The 24,421-nt window shown below is 38.6% G+C and overlaps 1 protein-coding gene across 3 annotated transcripts in view; it reads right to left on the minus strand.

The window, feature by feature from the left end:
* The window catches only part of LOC306855183 (uncharacterized protein), a 79,351-nt gene that overhangs the window by 23,850 nt on the left and 31,080 nt on the right, over positions 1-24,421 (minus strand). For 2 of the 3 annotated variants that reach the window (XM_079393667.1, XM_079393668.1), the window contains exons 3-5: positions 20,984-21,083; positions 16,410-16,578; positions 13,265-13,482 (exon numbers count right to left, since the gene is read on the minus strand). In XM_079393667.1, coding sequence (XP_079249793.1) covers positions 13,265-13,482; positions 16,410-16,578; positions 20,984-21,002 — 406 coding nt within the window. In that variant the 5' untranslated portion in view covers positions 21,003-21,083. Of the gene's footprint in view, positions 1-13,264; positions 13,483-16,409; positions 16,579-16,669; positions 16,929-20,983; positions 21,084-24,421 lie in introns of those variants that run through there. The other variant, XR_013782907.1, reaches the window with a different exon arrangement.

Below are 24,421 nucleotides of genomic sequence, written 5' to 3' on the forward strand. Positions count from 1 at the left end.
TACTTATATAATAAACTTTTATTTGTAACACAAAGGTATTTTTTAAATCTCCTACTCAATATTGCCTATACAATGACTTGACAGTTGTGTGGTGTGTAATGCCTATTTTGATTACAAACGATTTCACAATATCAGTGATTTTATTTAAACAATATAATAACAAAATAGAAATATTTTTTTATTGTTATTAAAAATAAGAACAAATCGCATTCAATAGGACAAATACAATAAAAAGATACCAATTAAATAAACTTTTGTTGTCAAGGTCCATCTAGCAGTTCATTTCTGAACATGAAATGGGCAATTCCATGAAAAAGACAACCTTACCATGAAAAAATAAAGTTTTTACCAAAAGATCAAAACCCTGTTTAAGTTGTGCATTTAGGTCTGTATTTTACTGCATTAACGTGCTTAAATAGAAATTTGAAGGAAATCGCTGTTTATCCACCACATGAGGGGTGCACCTATAGTAAAATTACATTTTCATTTGACTGTATTTCATGTTTTCAAATGAGAGATCAAAGACGGCACATTTTTTAATTTATGTTAACAGTAAGTATTTTGTAGAAAGATGGAGGCCTGTTTGAAAAGTAAATACACTCAGTCTAAACAGCGATGATTTTTGGATTTATAAGGGCTAGATTTATGACGTCAAGATGCGTCAGCGCTGTGCCACGTCTGTCCCATATTGTACACCTTTCTGGAGTTTTATTTTAGGTTTTGATGTCCTTAAGAATATATATTTGCGGTATAAGTACCAAAAACCATCTCAATATATTTTTACAGCTCTTCTCTCATGAGCTCTGGTAAAAACAGGTCGATTTGGGCTGTCAAATTAATATTCATGAGCCTCTCTTCTGATTGGCCTGTTGTTTTCTGAGTGACGCACGGCTAGGCCAACCACAGGTAACTAGTGTCATGTAGGGCTGACATCACAATTACGTCACCACGCTAAGTTGAAAGCAAAACAAACCAGCGCAGATTCAGCTTCAAAAGGAGCTTAAATTATCATCTTGTTGTGATGTTGGTTGCCTCAAATAAGAAATTTGATCGCATAAATTTGATTGCTGCCAAAGCCAGACAAAAAGCTAATGCAGCTGTGGTTATACACGATAAAACGAGCGGACTGGACAGAAACGACTGTCAAAAATGCTGGCGTTTGCAGCGCACACTTCTTATCAGAAAAGGTTCAATAAAGTATTGTCTTTTGATGTTATGAGCGCGTCTGAAGATTTCTTGCATCTCACGACTGTGTTGTGTATGAAATAATGTCTGTGTGCATGTGTGTAAAACAACAATCTGATTTATATATAATCATTTGTAATTGTATATACAGTGTTGTGATTAATTATGGCTGGAATAATAATGTAGCTGTAAAAATAGTTGCCTGCTGAAATTGAAGTGTATTTACATCTTCATCGTGACTATAGACACGGTGAGTTTGTCTTTACTATACATGTTAGACATGATCCACCTCATAGTGGCAATCCTGTCAGATCATCCATCCTTTGAGTGAGAGTGTAACATTACAGGTCGGCCGATCAAGTTTTGCCTGTTGAAGTTAATCTTTTCGACATGTGTCCATGTTGTTGTTGCTCAGCAATGGCATGGATACGATGTTGTCTGGGGGTTTGGCAAAAGGACGGTGGGCGGTTACAGCAGTTTCATTTAGTGGATGTTTTCATCCCGAACATAACGAAAGGGTAGTGAATTTGAACAATGCACAAAGGTTAACAACCTGTTTTGTATCTTTATTTAATGCATAAGCGATTTGTTAAAACAAGTTTATGAGAGTGATTAGTGTTTATGACTGTGACATCCATGTAATCTTGATCAACAGCAACTAATTATCAACAAATTGGAGCGGCATCGGCCTAATATTTTATGCGGATCCCACACTCTAGCGTTAACCTAATATAAATTTGCTGTAGGCTATCATTCATATTCAAGTGTTTGTGTGGAAAAGAATGTGCATGCATGACAGGGAGGTGCCCGAGTGATCACTTGCATTTTTTCCTGATAATGAAATAACTTAAAATAATAAAACGCCTCACATATATGAGAAATATAGCCAAGGAAAGTCTACTTTTAAATGAACCAATTCAAAACCAGTGGAGATTTTGTGAATTTCATCTTTGCAGCCGACAAGGACTCAGAAAACATTAGTTTATTAATACATAATTAAAATGTCTAATTTTTTCATAATCATTAGGCTACTGTTGTCTGTGCTTTGGGGCAAATTTTAAGCATGTGCTTGAACACAAAAACGAAAGTTAAAATAAAAAAAATATTTTATGCTTTGTGAATGACCAACCCTTCTCCATTCGGCAGATATTGTTATTTCTGGTTTGTGCATCATAAATCTATTGTAGTCTACGGGCGCTTCATATTAAATCATGCGCATATTTACCTCGTTGCTGATGACTGATAAAGATCTACTGCTGTGACTAGTTTCAGGCTTGCCGTATAACATTTTAGAAATATATTCATTTTAATTTTAGAAATCGCATTTTCTGCGAGACCTTCGCACAGATAGCCTAAGCATTTGACGGGTATGCACAGGCGGACTATAGCCTATGACAGATCACCAAAACTATTTTTTTTTTTTATGTCATATAGCCCTAATGTTCATTGTCAACATTCAGTCAACGTTCATCTTATTTAAACCTTTCATGTGTTTCAAATAACTCTTGTCGCTATCTGCGCTCCATTCATGCATAGTGCATGACTTTGCGTGTTCGGCATGCATGCTGTGGAGTTAGGCCTATCATTTATTATTTTAATTTAATTTTTTCTCTAAATGTTTTTTTTTTATTACACTTCTTGTTTGGTTCAATTTCGTATCATTGAATATTAATATAATTCACTTTGTTATGCATGTGCAAAACGTGAATCTGCAGTCTTATTCACACTCTATTTTACAAATATTTGTACAGTAGGCGGGCCTATTATATATTCAGCACTTTTACTTGACCTGTATTGTATCTTAGTTATTTAATGCATAAGCAAGTCATTAAAAAAATTCAGCGGCATCCATTCAATCTTGATCAACAACTAATGATCAACAAATTGGAGTGGCGTTGGTCTGTTAGACCATTTTAAAATATCAAATAGCCTTCAATTTATAGGTTATAAGTGCATCTGTCTTGGATGTAAATTTGTGAAGATTAATTTTAATGTGGATTCCAAACTCTAGCGTTAACCTATATAAATGTGCTACATTTTTGGCCCATATTCAAGTGTATAATTCAAGTGTAAATATTAATTGCGCGCGCATGCATGACAAGGAGGCAGGCGCCCGCGCGATCACTTGCATTTTCTCCTGATAATGAAGCAACTTAAAATCAGTTCGAAACTGATTTTAATGTAAATTCTTAATAACAACAAAATATTGTGATTTTTAAAATAATGAAAACAGGATACGCTTTTTGCCGTCTGTCTCTGAACTAGAACGAGTCTCAAAAAAGAACCAAAACAGAGCGTGTGTCTCACATAGGCTACAAGAGAAATAGCTTTAGAAGTCTTGAAATGTATACTGTTAAACGAACCAATTAAAAACAAAATTGAATACTCCCTGATTATGTAATCTGTATGAAGTTTGCATTTGTCTCTAAAGAAATGTCCAGTACTGTGCAGACGAGAGTTAGCACTGTGAATTTCATCTTGAAACCGACAAGAAAACATTCGTTTATTAATAATTAAAATGTCCATAGTTGGATAAATTCCGCTTTCAGAATGGTCGCGTCCATAACAGAGAGATGTCACGTTCGTAACATTGATTTTTCCTCTGAAACACAAAAACGAAAACTTAAACAAAATTGATATTCTAGGTTTTATAAATGGCCAACCCTTCTACATACGGCAGATATTGTTTGTTTGTGCATTGTAATTCGCAGAAAGTCTACAAAATATGTTGTCTCCCAGAAACTTGAGTCTTTTTTTGTCACGTCCATAATGCATGTGTTCTTCACTCATTTAAAATATAAAACAGGCTTATAGACTGAAACTTTTCTGATATCTGGACTCTATTTTAAGGGGTTTAAAAAATATATAAAGAGATGGTTCAATGTATTGGTAAAGAATACAATTTATGAAAATTTATTTTTCAGGTTTTGCCTGCGAATGTAATGCTGGAATTGCCCATTTACTAATCTCATGTTGTTTTTCATATTTTAATTTTTGTTTTCACCACACTTTCTTCTAATGCACCAAAACTAAATGCAACAAAGCCGAAATGGATAATTCGTTCACTTTGTTCTCTGCATGTGGGCGGGAATGAAATGCCCCCTTTCCCCTGACTGGCCAACCAAACATCAAACGTGCTATCAGTTCTTCCTCAGTTCCACACATCAGAATAATAATCATTCAGTGTTACAGATGTACAAGTTCTTAACACATTTATTGCAACTACATTTCATCTCTTTCTCATCAACCAACCAGAATAACAAACACCTGTGTAGACGCAAGGACTAGGATTGGGAAATGCTGCATTAAAACAATGGCTTGCTGCTGCCTACTGTCGATAATATTTTCATACTATCATTTCATTTGGTTATTGTTCTGTATTTAAATGTTATTATAACATCTATTTAAAATCTCTTTACATTATGCAATTGTAATTGTTGTGTAAATGCATTTATTGCCCTCTGAGCAGCACCAAAGGGGATCATCCGATGCCCATTTTCCACAAGTTGATATGATTCTTCAGGGTCTTAATGAAAATTCTGTAAAATAGTTTAGTTAAAATTTCTCAATGGTAGTGTAAAAAAAACACAATTTTACCCTGTCAAAAACAGCTCTTTTCAGGGCAAGCCCTTTTGTAGCATTTTCCTTTAAATGCAAATTAGCTCTGCTGACCCCGCCCCTCTCTTCCGAGCTGCTCTCAGAGAGACCAATTACCTGAGCAACATTCATCATGAAACTTGCTAATTAGCACATTATTAGGAAAGGGGATTTGCAAAGATTCATTAAAAAACCTTATACTCACTTCTTCTGTAGGTGAAGCTGGATCATGAATGATTCAAGTGAACATTCATGATTTAAGTAAATCGGGGCGCATTCCCTTCAATAACAAACATAATCCACTGCGTCTTCAGCAGCTCAGATGTCAGGAGTAAATGACGACTCCTATGTTCATTATTACATCCAACAACAAAACACCTCAATCGCTTGGGAGACATTTTTGTCTACATCTGCTACAGTGATGAAACAATGGCGGACTGTTTACTGCTCACCCCAGGGCAGATCTAAGGTAAGACACCAGTCCAGTCTGCGCTGAAACGCTACTGTCAAACATACAATAGTGGGAGTGGCTCTGAGATCTGAGATCGGCTCGATTTGAGTAGATAAAAAAAAAAAAAAACTGGGTGCATTTTTATCATTATAGGTGCTTATGTACACACACTGCCAACACACATGTCAGCTCAAACAATTTGTAAAAGTGCATGTAGCATCGGATGACCCCTTTAAATAGTGTAAATACATCTAAAGCAGCTTCAGCTGCAGCTTCTTTGCCACCTCTGCAGTGCAAAGATGGCTTTTGGTTGATACTGCTTTAACTGTCAAATTATTAACTAATTAAATTTAACTAAATTTAAGAATTTTAAATGAAATATGGCATACTTAAGATCAGGAGGAAAAAAATTGAAAATCAACTTGAGGGGGCAAATACTGCCCCTTATGGAAAAGTTAATTTCTGACAGGATAGATGGCAATAAATTCTTAATCTCTGGCATTACTGTTCAAAGAGTTATTTCCTGGGTTTTCATATCTTCTTGAAAAGTACGGCTTGTCAAGGCTTTCGTTAGTCTGGCTGTTTGATAAGAAAGCGAAGAAATGTAGTTGCAATTAACCAGTAGTGTAGTGCAAGGTATACACAAGTATACAGTGTATACCCACTTCTTTATCAGTCGGCACTTCTAAATCCTCTCTGATGCGCATCATTCAGCAGTGTCCTGCATTAGCCCAAATCATCCAGCACATGAGTAGCTAATCCAATCGCATGTAAATAAATGCAAAAATTCCCAAAAATTGTACACAACATCTGTTTACAATCACTTAAGATTAAAACAAAAGATTAAGACAAAAACGGCTGTGTTTATGATGATAAACTGACGTAGTTTTCTGCATACTGGTCAATAAATATGAAAAATGTCAGCTCTGGCCCGACACAACTTTTTCTACAGTGGAAACGTACGAAACGGTTCGAGAATGGACACAAACTGGGAACCTGCACCGTGACCACTGTTCTCTGTGCTCGCGCTTGTGCTTCTTGTGTGCTGCACGCAAACAAGGTGCAAATTCTTTCTGTTCCTGCAATTAAATAATTTTAAATCACATTAAAATGCAAACACAGGACTCGAATTCGAAATACGAGATTCGAAACGTACGCATCTTATCGAATACCCAGTTCTTGGATATTTGGAACCAGTTCTGAAATTGAACCGGTTTTCGAAACTCAACCCTATTCATGACAGGTGTTTTGTTTTGCTTTCTCCTATGTGCCGTTCGTCACTCTCTTCCCGGATCTTACATTGTGCCTTTCGTTACACCTACGCAATACGCTCGACCGCCTTATCGTGAACATGCCTGCTTGAGAGACCAAAAGTTGGACATTTTAGTTTAAAAAGTTTTAAGAATCTATATTTTTCTTAAACTAGTGCATCGTTCCGCTTCAGAAGGCCTTTATTAACACACCGGAGCCATGTGGAGTAGTTTTATGATGGATGGATACTTTTTTTTCGGATTCAGAAACCGGGTCACCATTCACTGCAATTATACAGGTTGGAAGAGACAGGACAATGTGGAATATAACTCCGAAAGTGTTTGTCTGAAAGAGGAATGTCAGACATGCCTGGAATGCCCTGAGAGTGAGTAAAGCTTTGGCTAATTAAAATGTTTGGGTGAACTATACGTTTAATAGGCCTACAGTAGCAGAGTTGAAGTGTTTGTCTCGTCTTGTTGTAATAAGCAGGTGTCACGAATCCGGTTTATGAACTTCCGTTCACTCACCACCAGAGGTCACCCGCTCACCACATGGACTGTTGCACTACACTACTGTTGCAATTCCCCCCCAGACTACAGTTCCCATCATCCATTGCACTGATGACACACACACAGCTGAAAGCACTGATTACACAGCTGATTCCTATCACAAGCCTTACTTCATTCAGATTGCCGAGTGTTGTAAGCACATATTGCTACCCTAGCCGATAGCTACCTTACGGGGCCCATAGTCATAGTCATAGTCATTTTCATAGTCTTGCCTGTTTTCATTCTAGCCTGTGTATCTTGGTTTAGAGTGTGCTCCTTGTCCTGTTGGATACTTTTTGCCGATTGAAGACCCACGCTTGTCCTAGGAACACTCTTTGTCTTGCCTATGTCTGTTTGCTGTGTATCGACCAATGCTTGTTTCATGACCACGCCTTTTAATAAAGCTCTGCAGATGGATCTGTGTACGCCTCACGCTTGTCACTCCGTTAGGGCAATAAACGATTATTTTGATAATCGATTAATCATTTCACTGATTAATCAGTAGACTTTGATTATTCAGCATTTGCAATTAGTTAAAATATTAAGTTACACATATTCTAACATAAAGGTAACTTTAGCTTTAGAAAAGCATATTATGTTAATTATTATCCAAATAATTGGTAACACTTTAAAATAAGGTTCATTAGTTAACTAAGAATGAACAACACTTCTACAGCATTAATTCATCTTAGTTCATGTTAATTTCAGCATTTACTAATGCATTCTTAAAATCACAAGTTGTGTTTTTAACATTGGTAAATGCACTGTGAACCGTGCACTGCGTGTATTTTTTATTAACAAAGATTAATACATCAATTTAATAAATGTATCGTTCATTCATGTTATTTTTGAAAATCAAGTTGTAATTCTAACTGAAAGGGACACTGACTCGGGTTTTTCATGTTTAATACCATAAAGCTGCTTGAATTATGGCTATTGCATTGCATAAAGCCCTAACGTTATATAAATAAACATGATGTGACCGGACTTTACTGGAGTACTGAACTTTAGAGCTCATGCAAACATCCACATCATTATAATCAGATGCATTTTTAACTGCTGCTTTCACCCCACTGTCAGTTTTTGTTGTGTTTATTTCGTTACTGAGAGGAAAGCGTGCAATATATATTTACATATTCAACCAAACGCCACTCAGGTTCGGGTGTGTCTTCTCTTGAATTGCATCTAGGATGGCTGAATTACATTTTTGCGCTACAGCGCCACACTGGTCAAACCGCAGTATTGCAAGCTCTTAAATTAGGTCATATGAGATCAAACGACTACTCGACAACAAAAATATTTGTCGATAATTTTTTGTTGTCGATAATGTCGAGTAATCGTTTCAGCCCTACACTCCGTTACAGCAGGATATTGTACAGGTGCATCTCAATAAATTAGAATGTTGTGGAAAAGTTCATTTATTTCAGTAATTCAACTCAAATTGTGAAACACGTGTATTAAATAAATTCAATGCAAACAGACTGAAGTAGTTTAAGTCTTTAGTTCTTTTAATTGTGATGATTTATGCTCACGTTTAACAAAAAAACACCAATTCACTATCTCGACAAATTAGAATACTTCATAAGAAGATTATGAAACCAAAGATATTTAGACTATTTTCGTCTAGTTTTAGTCGAAGAAAACTGATGACATTTAGTCTAGTTTTAGTCAATGAAAATTGCATTTTAGTCTCTTTTTAATCTAAAAAAAAAAAAAAAAACATTTTTAGTGAATTGTTGGCCCTCTGGAAAGTATGTTAATTTACTGTATATGTACTCAATACTTGGTAGGGGCTCCTTTTTCTTTAATTACTCGCTCAATTCGGCGTGGCATGGAGGTGATCAGTTTGTGGCACTGCTGAGGTGGTATGGAAGCCCAAGTTGCTTTGATAGCGGCCTTCAGGTCATCTGCATTGTTGGGTCTGGTGTTTCTCATGTTCCTCTTGACAAAACCCCATGGATTCTCTATGGGGTTCAGGTCAGGCGAGTTTGCTGGCCAATCAAGCACAGTAACACCATGGCCATTGAACCAGCTTTTGGTACCTTTGGCAGTGTGGACAGGTGCCAAGCCCTGCTAGAAAATTAAATCAGCATCTCCATAAAGCTTGTCAGCAGAAGGAAGCATGAAGTGCTCCAAATATTTCCTGGTAGATGGCTGCGTTGACTGTGGACTTCAGAAAACAGTGGACCAACACCAGCAGATGACATGGCAGCCCAAATCATCACTGACTGTGGAAACTTCACACTGGACTTCAAGCAACATGGATTCTGTGCCTCTCCACTCTTCCTCCAGACTCTGGGATCTTGAAATGAAAATTTACTTTCATCTGAAAATAGGACTTTAGACCACTGAGCAACAGTCCAGTTCTTTTTCTCCACAGCCCAGGTAAGATGCTTCTGACGTTGTCTCTGGTTCAGAAGTGGCTTGGTAGCCCTTTTCCTGAAGACGTCTGAGCGTGGTGACTCTTGATGCACTGACTCCAGCTTCAGTCCACTCCTTGTGAAGCTCTCCCAAGTGTTTGAATCAGCTTTGCTTGACAGTATTCTCAAGCTTGCAGTCATCCCTATTGCTTGTGCACCTTTTCCTACCCAAATTCTTCCTTCCAGTCAACTTTGCATTTAATATGCTTTGATACAGCACTCTGTAAACAGCCACACCTTTCAGTAATGACCCACTGTGACTTCCAAAAAACTTTTGAACTGTTTTACTTTACATGTAATGAATCTAAACTATATGAAAGTTTCACTTTTTGAAATGACTTACAAGAAAAAAACTTTTTCACGGCATTCTAATTCATTGAGATGCACCTGTACATGAAGTCGTGGCCTAATGGTTAGAGAGTCGGACTTGTAATCCGAAGGTTGCGGGTTCGAGTCTCCGGCCGGCAGGGATTGTAGGTGGGGGGAGTGAATGTCAAGCGCTCTCTCCACCCTCAATACCACGACTGAGGTGCCCTTGAGCAAGGCACCAAACCCCAAACTGCTCCCCGGGCGCCGCAGCATAAATGGCTCCCCACTGCTCCGGGTGTGTGTTCACGGTGTGTGTGTGTTCACTGCTGTGTGTGTGCACGTTGGATGGGTTAAATGCAGAGCACGAATTCCGAGTATGGGTCACCATACTTGGCTGAATGTCACTTCACTTCATGCAGCAAATCGAATTTGGTTTCCATAAACATACAAAAGAGTAAAAGTACATGTGTTTAGAAGATGATGTAAAGATATGCTTACAAACACGTAGATGTAGCCTACAAACATATGTTTGATGAGCTGCTACTGCTATGATATGATTTGATTGGAATAAATGTATATTTGTTTTTATTTTATGTATTTGTAAAAAAAAAAAAATTGTATGTCTTATATTTCTTTGCAGACCCCAAGAAGAGTAGCAACAACTCAGTAGAAGCTAATAGGGATCCGAATATAAAATAAAGAATACGAGAGACATGAATGAAGTGCCAACCTAAAATACCTGGATGAGTGGTGTAGGAACAACTCTTCGGCTTACGCACACATGTAACCACAGACAGCTTGGTGTCTGCTGGGATGCACTCGCTTAAATCTCCAGGGACCAGGAAAACATATATTTTGGATTTTTAAGAGCCCTTGTCATTTGGAGAAACTCCACAGAAAACCCTGCCTAACTGCTAAGTCCATTAAGTCGCAGTAAATCCAAGGACGATATCGCAAAGGACGATGTTTTTACGAGTAACTCTGACAACGGACAAATTCCAGAGCTCCCCAAGAACTGACTTTTACGACCTTGCATAGCAGCACATTCCTAAAAACGCGCGCCGTTGCTCTCTAAGATGGACAAAGGGAGCCACACCTTTGAACTAGAAACGAATGTTTAAAAGGGGAACAAAAGTTATACTGGTTTCTGCTATGTGAAGCAAAATATACTCGAGAAAAGAAACAATATATATACCATACCTTTATAAACATATATATTAAAGGATGTTTTGTTTGTGACAATTATAAGCTGTTGCATTATTTTTAATCCATGGTAAATCCAGAATGTATAAATTACCTGATTACTAGATGTTTAGCTCACCTGCTATTTGTGTCGTTTAAAATTTGAGGATCTGTTTATCAATGTATTTAACCTAGTAATATCCTCTGTGGTCACGTGTATTTTTGGTGCATATCAAAATATAAGTGTTTGGTTTCTTTAGAAAGCTAACCTTATGAAGAATATTATGGTTGAATGAAAATGATCCGCTTTATCAACCCGTGGTTACAATAACGGATAGAAACTTGCTTGCAATAATTTGTTTTATGTGATGAATAACTGACCAGATAATGTATGCAAAACACACAGCTACGCAGGGCGGGGCTCCGCTCACAGAGACGCTTGCGATTGGATCACGCGCCAAAAAAAGGCGGACCCCAAATCGTCCCGTTAAAAACGGATACTCAACCATGAGAGTTGAGTTGGAGTTGAAAACAACAGGAGGCCACGCACGCCGGCGAGTTCTCTCGTTCTGCTCACGCTGCAAGCGCTTCAGGCCTCGAACATCACGGCGAAGGCATTGCACAGCGATCAAAGTTAAACTTCTAAGATCTGAGTAGGCTTCCTGAAACTTCTTCACGTCAGAACGAAGACAACCAACCACTGAAGAGTATTTTGGTCACACGACCGACCGAACAGCCAATCCAAACGCGGCCCGCAAAGAACTGAATTCACCTGAGGAAAAGCCTGAATTTGAACCGAAGGAAAGACTGAGATCGGAAACAACAAAAGGCACAGTAAGACAATTCTCTTGAATCTGCCTGCAACTGGTGATATTTATCTTTTAAGAAGTAAAGATAGAGTTCTTGCGTATGAATTCCCTCAGGTTGAAAAGCTAGCATTAAAACCTAAGTCTCTCTCTCTTCAGATATAAACAACTCGCTCCCATTGCAACGTATGTGTGTGTTCATGTCTGTTTATGTTGTGTATTAATGTTGTGTTAGAATAGTGAATAAAACTTTGACTTTATTAAGAACTCTTTTGTCTGTGTTATGTGATTTAACATGTCGTAACTATTTGCCAAAAAGGTCACGTTTACCTACGCTCATGGGCTAACTTAGCTAACTCAATTTAACTATTTGATTTATTTTAATCGTTGGCCACGAATGAAATAAACAACGTGTTAAAAGATAACTGCTGTTATTAATGCTTGCTGGACAAGTCGTTAACAAGGCATAAGTTGTACATTCTGATTAATAACAATTAATCATATGAAGATCAACTCTTAAGAGTGATTCCCTAAAAGCTAAATAATAAAATAAATATATTTTTGTAGGATTAAATTCCTACAGACATGAATGAAGTGCCAACCTAAAATACCTGGATGAGTGGGAATGTAATTCAACCGTTGTTAATAACAAAGATTGCTATCAGGGAATAACACACCTCAGAACGGTGTGACTGGCTATTCAGAATCAAGTTTTTGGTATCAGAGCATTTTAAAGAGAACCAGTACGAGTACCACATGTGTAATACTAGGTGCATTACCCAATGTCAATATCGGTATCAGTGAATATTATTTCTCCAAACTGTGCCCTATTGCTTTAAAAAAACTGTATGTCTATTAAGGCCGCACAATTAATCGCATGTGATTGTCATGCATATCTCATCAGTAAAGCCGGTTCTGTGATTAGTAGTAAATGTCCATCACCTGCTTTCAAATGGAGCATAACTTGTCAGTGAACTATGGTCGTTTCTCAATACCAAGTTCGCAGAGTTTGGACTTCCGTCCTTTCGAGTTTGGACTTGCCAAGTTCGACTCAGAAGAACGAACTCTCGAGGACGGGAGGACGAACTGAATTCTGGGTTATGGCCCGTATCAAGTCCGCACAAGTCACCTCTCGATGCATCCTCGGTAAAAGGGGCGGATCAAGAACACATCCGGGAATTTGAACTGGACTTGGCTAGATGTGAACTTTGAATTGGAACAGTACTTGGCAGCGACTGATGACGTTTCACAAGTCCACAAGAACACAAGTACAGACAAGTACGCATATTGAGAAACGGCCTATGGCTCTGTGTAGTAAATGCTGCTCCATTTGAAAGCAGGTGATGGACATTTACTACTAATTTACAAGACACACAATCACATGCGATTAAACGTGCAGCCCTAATAGCTATTGTCAACCACAAACCTGAGCTAATTTGATAAGCTCATATTAAGAAATGAATGCAGCAGAAAATACTAAATAAATATGTATAATATAAAGTAAGTGTAACATACCAGATTTTGAGGCTCTGATCCTCATCCTGTGGGACGTCAACTTTTTTGAGATCTTTTTATTTAGCTCCTCAAAACGGAATATTCCACTGTTTAGAACTTTTTGTGACGCCGTCACCTCTTTCAGATTTGCCTTTTTCAAGAATTTAAAAAAATTGATAATACTTGACACACAGATAAACTGGGTGGTGACTGCTAAATCTGATAGACTCTCCACCCACCTGTGAAAAGAAAAGAGAGTAATTTGCAAAAGGATTATAACAGTGTAAGTGGTAACTGAACAATAACCATAAACCGGGGCTATCAAAAAAATTGTGCATGTAATCAAAAAATCAATTGTTTCTGATCTCGCTTCAATAGTTGGCACCCAAGATCAACCTTCTGGAAGAAAAGCCAGGGAAGCCAGGAAAGCATATTTCAGCCTCTGGAAACACCAGAACCACAGTTTCTCTCACCGTACACATCCTTATAACAGTTTTTTTTGGGTGGACTCTTATGTTCCTTCTTATCCTATGTGCGTGACTGGTGGTGGCTCTGTGTAATGGCAACTATTCTGTTATTTTACATCTGTTGACACCAGTGTATAAAATGATAGTGTTACAGAGGAGGCTCCCGTACCACCTCCTCCGGCCCACCAGAGGGAGCCTTCACCTGAGTATTAGTCAGTTGCTATTCGAACTCCATTTCCCATCATCCCTCATACCTGGGACTGATCATGCCAAACACCTGCACCTCATTAACACACACATATACGCCACATGATCACTCAGACTCTTTGCGAGCTCTTGATTTGCCCCGGCCATCATTTCTGAGCGTTCTACCCGTGTTTGTTTTCTTGGTTTTGATCTTGGGACTGTTCTGCCATTATTCTGATTGTTTGCTGCCTGCCCCGACCCGGATTGTTTACACTGGACTGTGATTGTTTGCCGCCTGCCCTGTTATTCGACTCTGTCTCTGTTTTGCCTCTACTGTTCGATCTGCTGGTGTTTGACCCTGTACTGTCTGACTACTCCTAATAAACGATGCAAATGGATCCCAAACTCTCTGTCGTTTCACAAAAGAAGACTTTGCCAAACAGCAATCCAGCAGCGCTCATGAAACTATCCACTGAGCTCTCCGCACAAGCTTCATAAATCGCCTTGCATTACCACCAGCTAGACCGGCTTACCGCTTTGACCGAGGAGCTGGTCAAAGCATTACAAGGGCTGAATGTATCACCACCAGCGGCCGCATCTCCTCCACCGCCGACCCGCAGCAGCGCTCCACCCACTCAGGTGCCCTCAATGAGCCCACGTCTCGCCTTCCTTGAGAAATTTGCTGGAGAACCTGCCAAGTGCAAAGGCTTCCTATTCCAATGCTCACTCTTCGTGGATCAACAACCCTTTCTATATCCCACGGACTCAAGCCGCATTGCCTTTGTTTGCTCACTTCTCACAGGGAAAGCATTAGAGTGGGTCACCGCGGTCTGGAGGATGGATGGCTCATCTTTTCCCATGTTCGATATGTTTCTGTGGCAGTTACGTGAGGTGTTTGAACACTCAGCCGAGGGAAGGAGTGCAGGTGACCAACTCCTAACTCGTTCTCAAGGGAAAAGACCCGCTGCTGAATACGCATTGTCCTCGCTACCTACCTGAAACCGCTACCACAACCGAACCCATGCAGCTGGGATTCACTCACATCTTACCCGAAGAACGAGAACGTCGCATGCAGAATCAATTGTGCCTATATTGCGGCCAAGCTGGACACATGAAGCCTTCCTGCTCGGTTTACCCAGCACCCAATTCTCGATCGGTGAGTGCTCATGTCACTACCCCCACATCAAGCATTAAGCTTCCAGCCACGTTAATAGTTCAAGGTAAAATAAATCACCACTACGGCCCTGATAGATTCTGGAGCAGTTGGTAATTTTGTGTTACATGACTTTGCACGGCAACATAAGATGAAATGAACTCCCTGTAACTCTCCCATGGCAGTGGAGCCGTCCTCTTGGAGAGGGGAGAGTGGTGCGCATCACGGAGGAAGTCAAGTTACAGATCAGTACCCTGCACTCTGAATTCATCCAATTCTACGTCATCCAATCACGCCATCATTCTCGGATTGCCATGGCTGCGTACACACAACCCACAGATCTCCTGGAGAGAGGAACAGGTCCTTCAATGGGGCGCTACGTGCCAAGAACACTGCCTGTCAAAGATTTCTAAAGCCAACGTTAACACATCTTCTCCAACCACTCAGAACACCAATGACACCAATATCTTTCCATTATCTCAACCTGAGTCTGAAGCCATGAAATATTATATCAAGGAGGAGTTAGCTAAGGGCTTCATCAGACCATCAACTTCTCCAGCCTCAGCGGGTTTCTTCTTTGTGAAGGACAGAGGACTTCGACCATGCATCGATTACCGAGGCCTCAATGAAATCACTGTCAAATTTCGCTACCCATTACCACTAGTCCCAGCCGCATTAGAACAGCTCCTTCAGGCCAAGTATTACACCAAGCTCGATCTACATAAAGCCTACAACCTGATTCGCATCCGAGAGGGTGACGAATGGAAGACTGCATTCTCCACCACTAGTGGGCACTATGAATACCGGGTTATGCCCTTCGGCCTTGCCAACAGTCCATCAGTCTTCCATAAATGAAATCTTCCGTGACATGCTCGACAGATGGGTAATTGTCTATATGGACGGACAGACAGACATATTGATGGATGGACAGACAGACAGATAGATGAACCATCTCAGAAAAAGGGGTGTCAGAACTTAATTAACATATAGACCACAGCTGTAACAACAGGAACAACTTGTTTGAGCTTAGGATGTTCAGGGGTTCATTTCCAACTCCGTTGAACCCAAGGTACTACATGTACTTTGTCACTGCTATGCTGCTTTAAACATCTTCATCGAGATCTTAGACATCCTCATCACTTTTTCTTACAATAGATGGTTTAACAGATAGACAGACAGATAGATAGACAGACAGACAGACGGACAGACAGACAGATAGATGAACCATCTCAGACAAAGGGGTGTCAGAACTTAATTAACATATAGACCACAGCTGTTACAACAGGAGCAACTTCATTTACATTAATAGTAGTAGTAAACTCTAAGTGTGTCAAATGTTTTAAATTAAAGGTATACATACTCTTTTATTCTTTGGTGGTTCCAGAGACATTTTAAGTCCATCGTTGGTGTGTTTGGTGCTGAAATAAATTTGAGACAACTGCGAACATGAGAGATCTTTTGCCTGCTATTTTCCCTCTGTTTCTTTTTGTCAGACGCCATATACTGAAACCACACCTCAAGAACTTTTTCTGTAAAAACAGTATGAGAACAGCAAGGTAAGTTAAGGTGAGGTAAAGAATGTAAAGCAAGATAAGGTAATGCATAATGATTTACACATACTGCACACGGATGTACTTTCAGTCTGTACATTTCTCCGGGTGGTGTGCTGCTGCTTTAATTGGCTCTTTAATTATTATTATTTTTTTTTTTTAAGTTCTTTGCGGCCTGGACAGCCTTACCAACCCTCACTCTCTCCACTATCTTCATCGCTATCTAGATAGCGATGGCGAATGCTGGGTTGGCTAAGCTGCCTCTTTTTTAGTTCTTTTACAACCTCTTTTTTTTTTGCTTTTTGTAATAGCGCAGTCCGTCTCTTTTTCTAAAATAAAAAAAAGAAAGAAAGAAGAAAATGCCATTATTGTTAAATGTGCAGTTGTGGTAGTCACTATTCATCTGTATTATATAAAAAATATATATTTATTGCTCTCCAAATGTTTGGAAACATCCTAGGCAGAGTGGAAACAATATTTGCATCAGTTATTTTAATTTTCTCAGCAGGGCATTTCCGGTGTGAGAGACAGAATCTAAAAATAAAAATCCGGAAATCACATTGTATGATTTTTTAACAATTTATTTGTGAATTACTGTGTCAAATAAGTATTTGATCACTTGAGTCAAACATTTTTAATATTTGGTACAGAAGCCTTTGTTAACAATTACAGAGGTCAAACGGTTCCTGTAGTTCTTGACCAGGTTTGCACACACTGCAGGAGGGATTTTGGCCCACTCCTCCATACAGATCTTCTCTAGATCTGTCAGGTTTCGGGGCTGTTGCTGAGCAACACGGAGTTTCAGCTCCCTCCAAAGATTTTCTATTGGATTTAGGTCTGGAGACTGGCTAGGCCACTCCAGAACCTTGATATGCTTCTTATGGAGCCACTCCTTGGTTTTCCTGGCTGTGTGCTTTAAGTCATTGTCATGTTGGAAGACCCAGCCATGACCCATCTTTAATGCTCTGACTGAGCGAAGGAGGTTTTTGCCCAATATGTCACAATACATGGCCCCGTTCATCCTCTCCTTAATACAGTGCAGTCGTCCTGTCCCCTGTGCAGAAAAACACCCCCAGAGCATGATGCTTCCAGCCCCATGCTTCACTGTAGGTATGGTATTATTGGTATGATACTCATCATTCTTCTTTCTCCAAACATGGCAAATGGAATTAAGACCAAAAAGTAGGGCTGGGCGATAAATCGATTTTATCGATTAACTCGAATGTGTAGTTTACATCGATTTGTTTGAATGAAAATCGGTTTTCTTTTTAACATCCGCCGACGCTCCCCTCTGAGCTTCCGTAGTTCCGATTGAGCTCAGCCCTCCCCCCGCGCGTTTGCCATCATAGTGTTTGGCCGATGGCTGATAGACATCATGATAGGCTTAACTTTACTTTGAAAGTTTACTCCATTTGAAGTTGTACGCGAACACAGGCGGCCGGCGCACGCGCTCTAGAAAGCTTCAACCATGTTCAGTGTCTGCTCTATTTTTCCCCGTTAAGTCATGACCGATAACAAATATTTTTTTAACTCTTTTAAACCAAAGCTGAGCTGTTTCTCATACCCTCTCGCACACAAGCGCTTGTCAATGTGAGCGTCTGTTGTTGCAATCTCAGCTATTCTGATGTCCGTCTCTTTTCATCTGAAACAACGGCCATGAACATGTGGAAAAACTGATTACTGTTAAATAGTGCGTCTCTGCACTCCTGATCCCATTTCAGACTGAAAACTACTGCGTGCGACTATGAACAAATATTTAGGAGCACCAGTACGACCCGATCAGCATATTTGTGTTTGTGCTGAAGGAGCTTTAACTGTATCTAACCTACTTATGTGTTTTTGCAGGTTGAGTAATGTATCACATAACCAAAGAAGTGTAGACAGTGCATGCATCTTTTATTTACACAGTGTACGCAGCTTCGGTGATTATAATGCAGTTTTGTGAGATCGCGATGACAGCTTTTAATGATTATTAAGGGAGTTTGCAAATGTGATATTGATTTAATACAACAGTTCATTAAAGACAGTCTACTTCATTCCTGAATGAATCAGCGTTCGAACGAGTCAATTAAATGAATGATTCAGTGATCAAATCAGTGACGTACCGCCACCTACTGGTGGGTTTTATTTAATTTTTAAGTATCTTTTCTGTTATTTAAATCATTTACCCCCGGTTTCACAGACAAGGTTTAAGATTAGTCCCAGACTAAAATGTAATTCTGAGTTGTTTCAACAGAAATAAACTTGCACTGATTGATCTTAAAACATCAGTGCCTTTTTGTCTCAAGATGCACACCAGTAATGTTTTTTTTCTAAGACATGTTAATAAAAAGTACTTAAATGTCCTAATTGAACTATGGCCTAATCCTGGTTTAGCCTAAACCCTGTCTGTGAAACCAGGCCTTAATATTTCTACATTCAAAATTGTATATTTAAAACATTAACCTCAACATGAATTTATGAATTTAATTGCACTTATGCAACCTCTGAGCCTCATTAAACATCTGAAAATACACCTACAAGCCACTTGTGTTCTTCTGTGCCACCTCTGTAGTACACATTTATTCCTTAAATACTGATTTCATTTGATTGGTATCTTATTCTACTTGTTTTTATTCTGTTGTTTTAATTAGAAATGATAAAAAGCTTATTAATATATATTTTTTGAATTTGACAAAAGATAACACTTTTAATAAAGTTAGAAAAATACCATTACAAAGGTAAAAAATTAATTTCCTGTAAATCACTTTAAGGAGTCAAATATCACCTCGTAATGGGAAGGTTAATTTTTGATCAGAATTTTTTTTTTATTATTTATTAGCTCCTAAAAAGAAAAGTAAGCGCACTTTTTACTATGGCAGGGCCTGCCATCTTGTCTTTTTGGCTTGTTGTTTCTGATTGCACCCCAAGGGGGAAATCCAGATTAAATCCCAGAAGGGAAACTCAAAACAAAATGAACAATATTTTTGAACAATTTCTTTGTCTTCGGCAGATTGATTTTAAGTAGGGGGGAAAAAAATCTATTTAAATCGTAAATCGGATTTTTTTGTAAAAAAAAAATCAGGGATTTTTCTTAGGCCATATCACCCAACCCTACCAAAAAGTTCTACTTTGGTCTCATCTGACCACAGGACTTTCTCCCATGACTCCTCTGGATCATCCAGATGGTCCCTGGCAAACTTCAGACGGGCCTGCACATGGGCTGACTTAAGTAGGGGAACCTTCCGTGCGATGCAAGATTTTAAACCATGACGTCTTAGTGTATTACTGATAGTAGCCTTGGAAACGATGGTCCCAGCTCTCTTCACGGCATTGAGCAGCTCCTCCCGTGTAGTTCTGGGCTGATTCTTCACCATTCTTAGCATCATTGATACCCCACGAGGAGAGATCTTCCGTGGGGCCCCAGTCCGGGGGACATTGACAGTCATCATTAGCCTCTTCCATTTTCTGACAATTGCTCCAACAGTTGTTCTTTTTTCACCAAGCTGCTTGGCAATTGCCCCGTAGCCCTTTCCAGCTTTGTGAAGGTCTACAATTTTGTCTCTTGTGTCTTTTGACAGCTCTTCGGTTTTGCCCATGTTGCTACTTAGACTTTGGCTGATTGTGGGGTGCACAGGTGTCTTTATGACAGCTAACGACCTCAAACAGGTGCTACTAATTTAGAATCATGAGCAGAGTGTAGCTGGACTATTTAAAAGCAAAATAACAGGTCTTTGAGGGTCAGAAATCTGGCGGATAAGCAAGTGATCAAATACTTATTTGACACAGTAATTCACAAATAAATTGCTAAAAAATCATACAATGTGATTTCCGGATTTTTATTTTTAGATTCTGTCTCTCACAGTGGAAATGCACCTATGCTGAAAATTGTAGACCCCTCCATGATTTCTAAGTAAGAGAACTTGCAAAATCACAGGGTGATCAAATACTTATTGACCTCACTTTTTTAATATATATATATATATATATACACACTTTTTTTTTCCTGAGAATTTTTCTCCCAATTATATATGAATATTGAAAAGTAAGATCATCAAGCTGTTATGATATTTACATTTCGATATGTAATGCAAAAGGCCACGTGAAATAAAAATAAAAAACATTGTTTCTATGGAGCTCAGTGTTTTCCTCCTGAAGTCTGGACCATTTTTATATTTTGCTTAAAATAAGTATCTACTAAAAACAACAAAACAATGCATATAATAATCAAAACACCCTCATCATGGTCTGCACAATCTGTTATATGGCAGAATAATAATAATAATAATCAGGACAAATCCAATAGGGTTTCAACTCTTTGCACTAGAACCCCTAATAATGGCTCACATACATACTAAAATTTTAAGACTTAATACTGAAAACTTGGATCTGGAAATATACAAACCGTTAAATTGGGGTGGCATGCAACAAAGTGCTTATCCAGACGGACAAATCCAGTGGGTACAGCCTGGCACTTCAGGGGACACTGCAGCTTTGCAGTAAATCTAGAAATATTATCAAAAACAACATTTATTATAATAACAGCTTTAACCTGATACTTTATTTACAGGTTTCAGTTATCCAACTTCGTAAATATGAGTCAAGAATTAATTCACATATAAAATGGAAATTCCCAACATCTGTTAGCTAAATGTGTACATTAATAAATTCCAATCATTCATAATTGAGGGGTTTGCATGTTCATTAACAATTATAACCCATGGCCACAAATTACAAATGATACCTTACTTAAAGTACGGATTTCCACATGACTACAAAAAAGAGATTAAATGAGAAAACAAATTGATGCAAAACTGTTTGGATTATATAACATGAATGAGGCACAATGCGTCACATTAACATTCATCCTTGTACAATCAATTGCATATGCGAGAAAATCAATTGCATATGCGATTAAATACTGTTATCATTAGCCATTGGCTAATAAATTGTTAGATTTAATAAATTTAATAAATTTGTACACTAAGAATATGTTCAGCACAGATATATTTTTACTTGTCATGTGCACAGAGAGTGAGCTTCTCAAGTGTCTTTATAGTAGAGCTGGAGTCAAGTCCAGCTTTGTCGAGTCCAAGACCAGGACTAGTCAAGACCGAGTCCAAATGAGAGAAAAAAAAAGGATCCTCTTCAAGACCACATACTCAATTATTGATAATGTATGTGATGCGAGAGACAGCATATCTTCTATTCTAAGAAAATAATTTTGCATTATTATTTGCAATGATCAAAAAGCAGTGTGCAAAGTAACAACTCTGTAGAACAGGGGTCTTCAAACTAGATCCTGGAGGGCCAATGCCCTGCAGACTTTAGCTCCAACTGTCTTAACATGCCTATCTGGAAGTTTCTAGTGTGTCTAGTAAGAGCTTGATTAGCTGGTTTAAGTGTGTTTAATTAGGGTTGAAGCTAAACTCTGCAGGACACCGGCCCTCTAGGACCAAGTTTGGAGCTGTAGGATCAAATTATTTTTTTATTTACTTTATTTACATTTTATTTACTTTAGGTACACAGCAAAAAATCCAGGGTGAAATTAACTCTCCTGGGAGTACATGTGAGACCACACTCAAGAGTGTGAAAGTGTTAAAATAAGAGTGTTAAATTAACACTGAAGCAGAGTTAAAGTTAATGAGGTAATTAAGAGATTCATTGAGTGGTGATTGACCATTATTTAAGACACCTGATGTTAACGAGCATAATCACCACAGACCAAAAATCACAATTTCTGTGTCACCATTATAGTGGTCAGCGTTTACTTTAGTTGGGCTCTTGACCCTTATATTTTTAAAGTTAGATTTTGCTTTGCTGTTATAACAAAATTATAACAGAATTTTGCCTTTGTAATAATAGTCCTGCACGAAATGAGGAAATTCTGCGATGTGTGATAACAGTGGAGTTTTTTATTTTTTTTGCAATGATGATTAGGCTACTTACTTTTGTCATTTAGCAGACACTTTTGTCCAAAGCGACTTACAAATAAGAAAAAGTAACTAAAACTAGAAGTTAGCAACTCTATAAATACTATATACCCACATATTTGTCACGGGTGGAGAGAGACGAAGACTCAAATGCTGGCGAAAAGTGGGTCTTTTAATAAAAGAGAACAAAAAATTAACAAAAACCACCCCGAAGGGGAAAAACAGGCAGACAGACAGAGAACTGCAGTACCTGCAAACATACCCACACACACACTCTAAACATGAAACAGGAAATAACGAAACGGCACGGGACTGCAGACATCAGGAGAATAAATAGGGAGACAAACGAGGAGGACACAGGTGAAGTCACTGAAACAATAATGAGATAACAAGGAGGGCGGGGTCAGACAATAGACAGGAGAGCACATGGCACAAACCACAAACAACAAGCCATGTGCTCAAACAAACACACAGTGACATCTGGTGGCCAATAAGGGCACACCAGCAGGACGTGACAATATTTAAGAAAATAAAGAAATTAAATCAAATTGACAAATGCTTATAACAACATTTCAATAATAACATATAAATAAAAAAAAAATCAAATAAAAAGCGATACTTCTATCCCTTGCCGGATAAAGTGATAAATAAATAAATAAGTAACTGTGCATATTAGGGCCAACAAAAAACTTTTCTTTTTTTTAACAGCGGAGTTTATTAATGCAATGGCCAATCAAAGGCGTTCAGGTGAGTCAAGGCTATAAGGGATACGTTAATTTTTGTCACACTGTTCTACAACAATTATTATTTCATTATTGTAAAGAGTAAGTTTAGGGCTGGGTTGGTGTAGACGTTAATAAAACAATCTAACAGACAGAAAATTAAATATCCTTTGCTGAAACCGCCGAGTCTTCATGGAGAGCACAGGCCATGGTTGCTTAGCAACGGCAGATGCCACAGGAGCCCGAGCATAGAGCGCAGCTACAAAGTGCTTTGGAAAGAAGGAGAAAGCCGCGCACCTAGCTTTTTCCACGCGTTTAAGGCACAACATGCGAATGTGGTTTTGTTTTGAAGGAGGTAAAAAAAAACAATGCTGGACTCGGTCGAGACCAATGAGAACATTTGGCGAGTCCAATAACCAAGTCCGAGACAAGTCCGAGTGCAAACACCAACGAGTCCGAGACAAGTCCGAGACGATAGAAAAATGTCTCGAGTTCGGACTCGAGTACTACAGCCCTACTTTATAGCACATTATTCCAAATCATATCAATGGATGCACAGCGTATTTGACACACAGTAAACTCTAGATTGAAAGTCCCACCCTGAGAGTGCTCAGTTTCTCTCACACATTCGAAGAAATGTCCCAGTTTTGATTTCAGCAAATCAGTCTGAATGTGGACAACATGATTAACATCCATTAACCCAGCAGCTCATCAGACCCTTAGGCACTTGTAATTATTAATAGTAGTATTAAGTATTATCTTATCAGTATTATTGATAGTTCACAAATATGCATTTAAATATATACAGTGGGTATAGAAAAGAATCACCCCCCTTTAAAATAATCACCTTTTGATGCTTTGAAGCCTGAAATGAAGACGTACACTGTTTTTGTTATATCCATCTGTATTTACTCAGTGCAACTTAAAACATCTCAGTGAAAGATATAACACCATCATGTCAGAGAAAAATTAAATAAATAAAAAATAGAATCACTGAGTTGGAAAAAGGATCACCCCCTTGTGTCAGTATTTTTTGAACCTCCTTTTGCTTTGTCTGTTGGGATATGTCTCTACTAACTCTGCACATCTAGACTATGCAATATTTGCCCACTCTTTGCAGAACTGCTCAAGTTCAGTTCATTTTGATGCCATGCAAGGACATTCACCTTTTTCGAGAATTTGTAATAT

The sequence above is a fragment of the Barbus barbus genome (genome assembly GCF_936440315.1).
Source record: "Barbus barbus genome assembly, chromosome: 3".
Classification (NCBI taxonomy): Eukaryota; Metazoa; Chordata; class Actinopteri; order Cypriniformes; family Cyprinidae; genus Barbus; species Barbus barbus.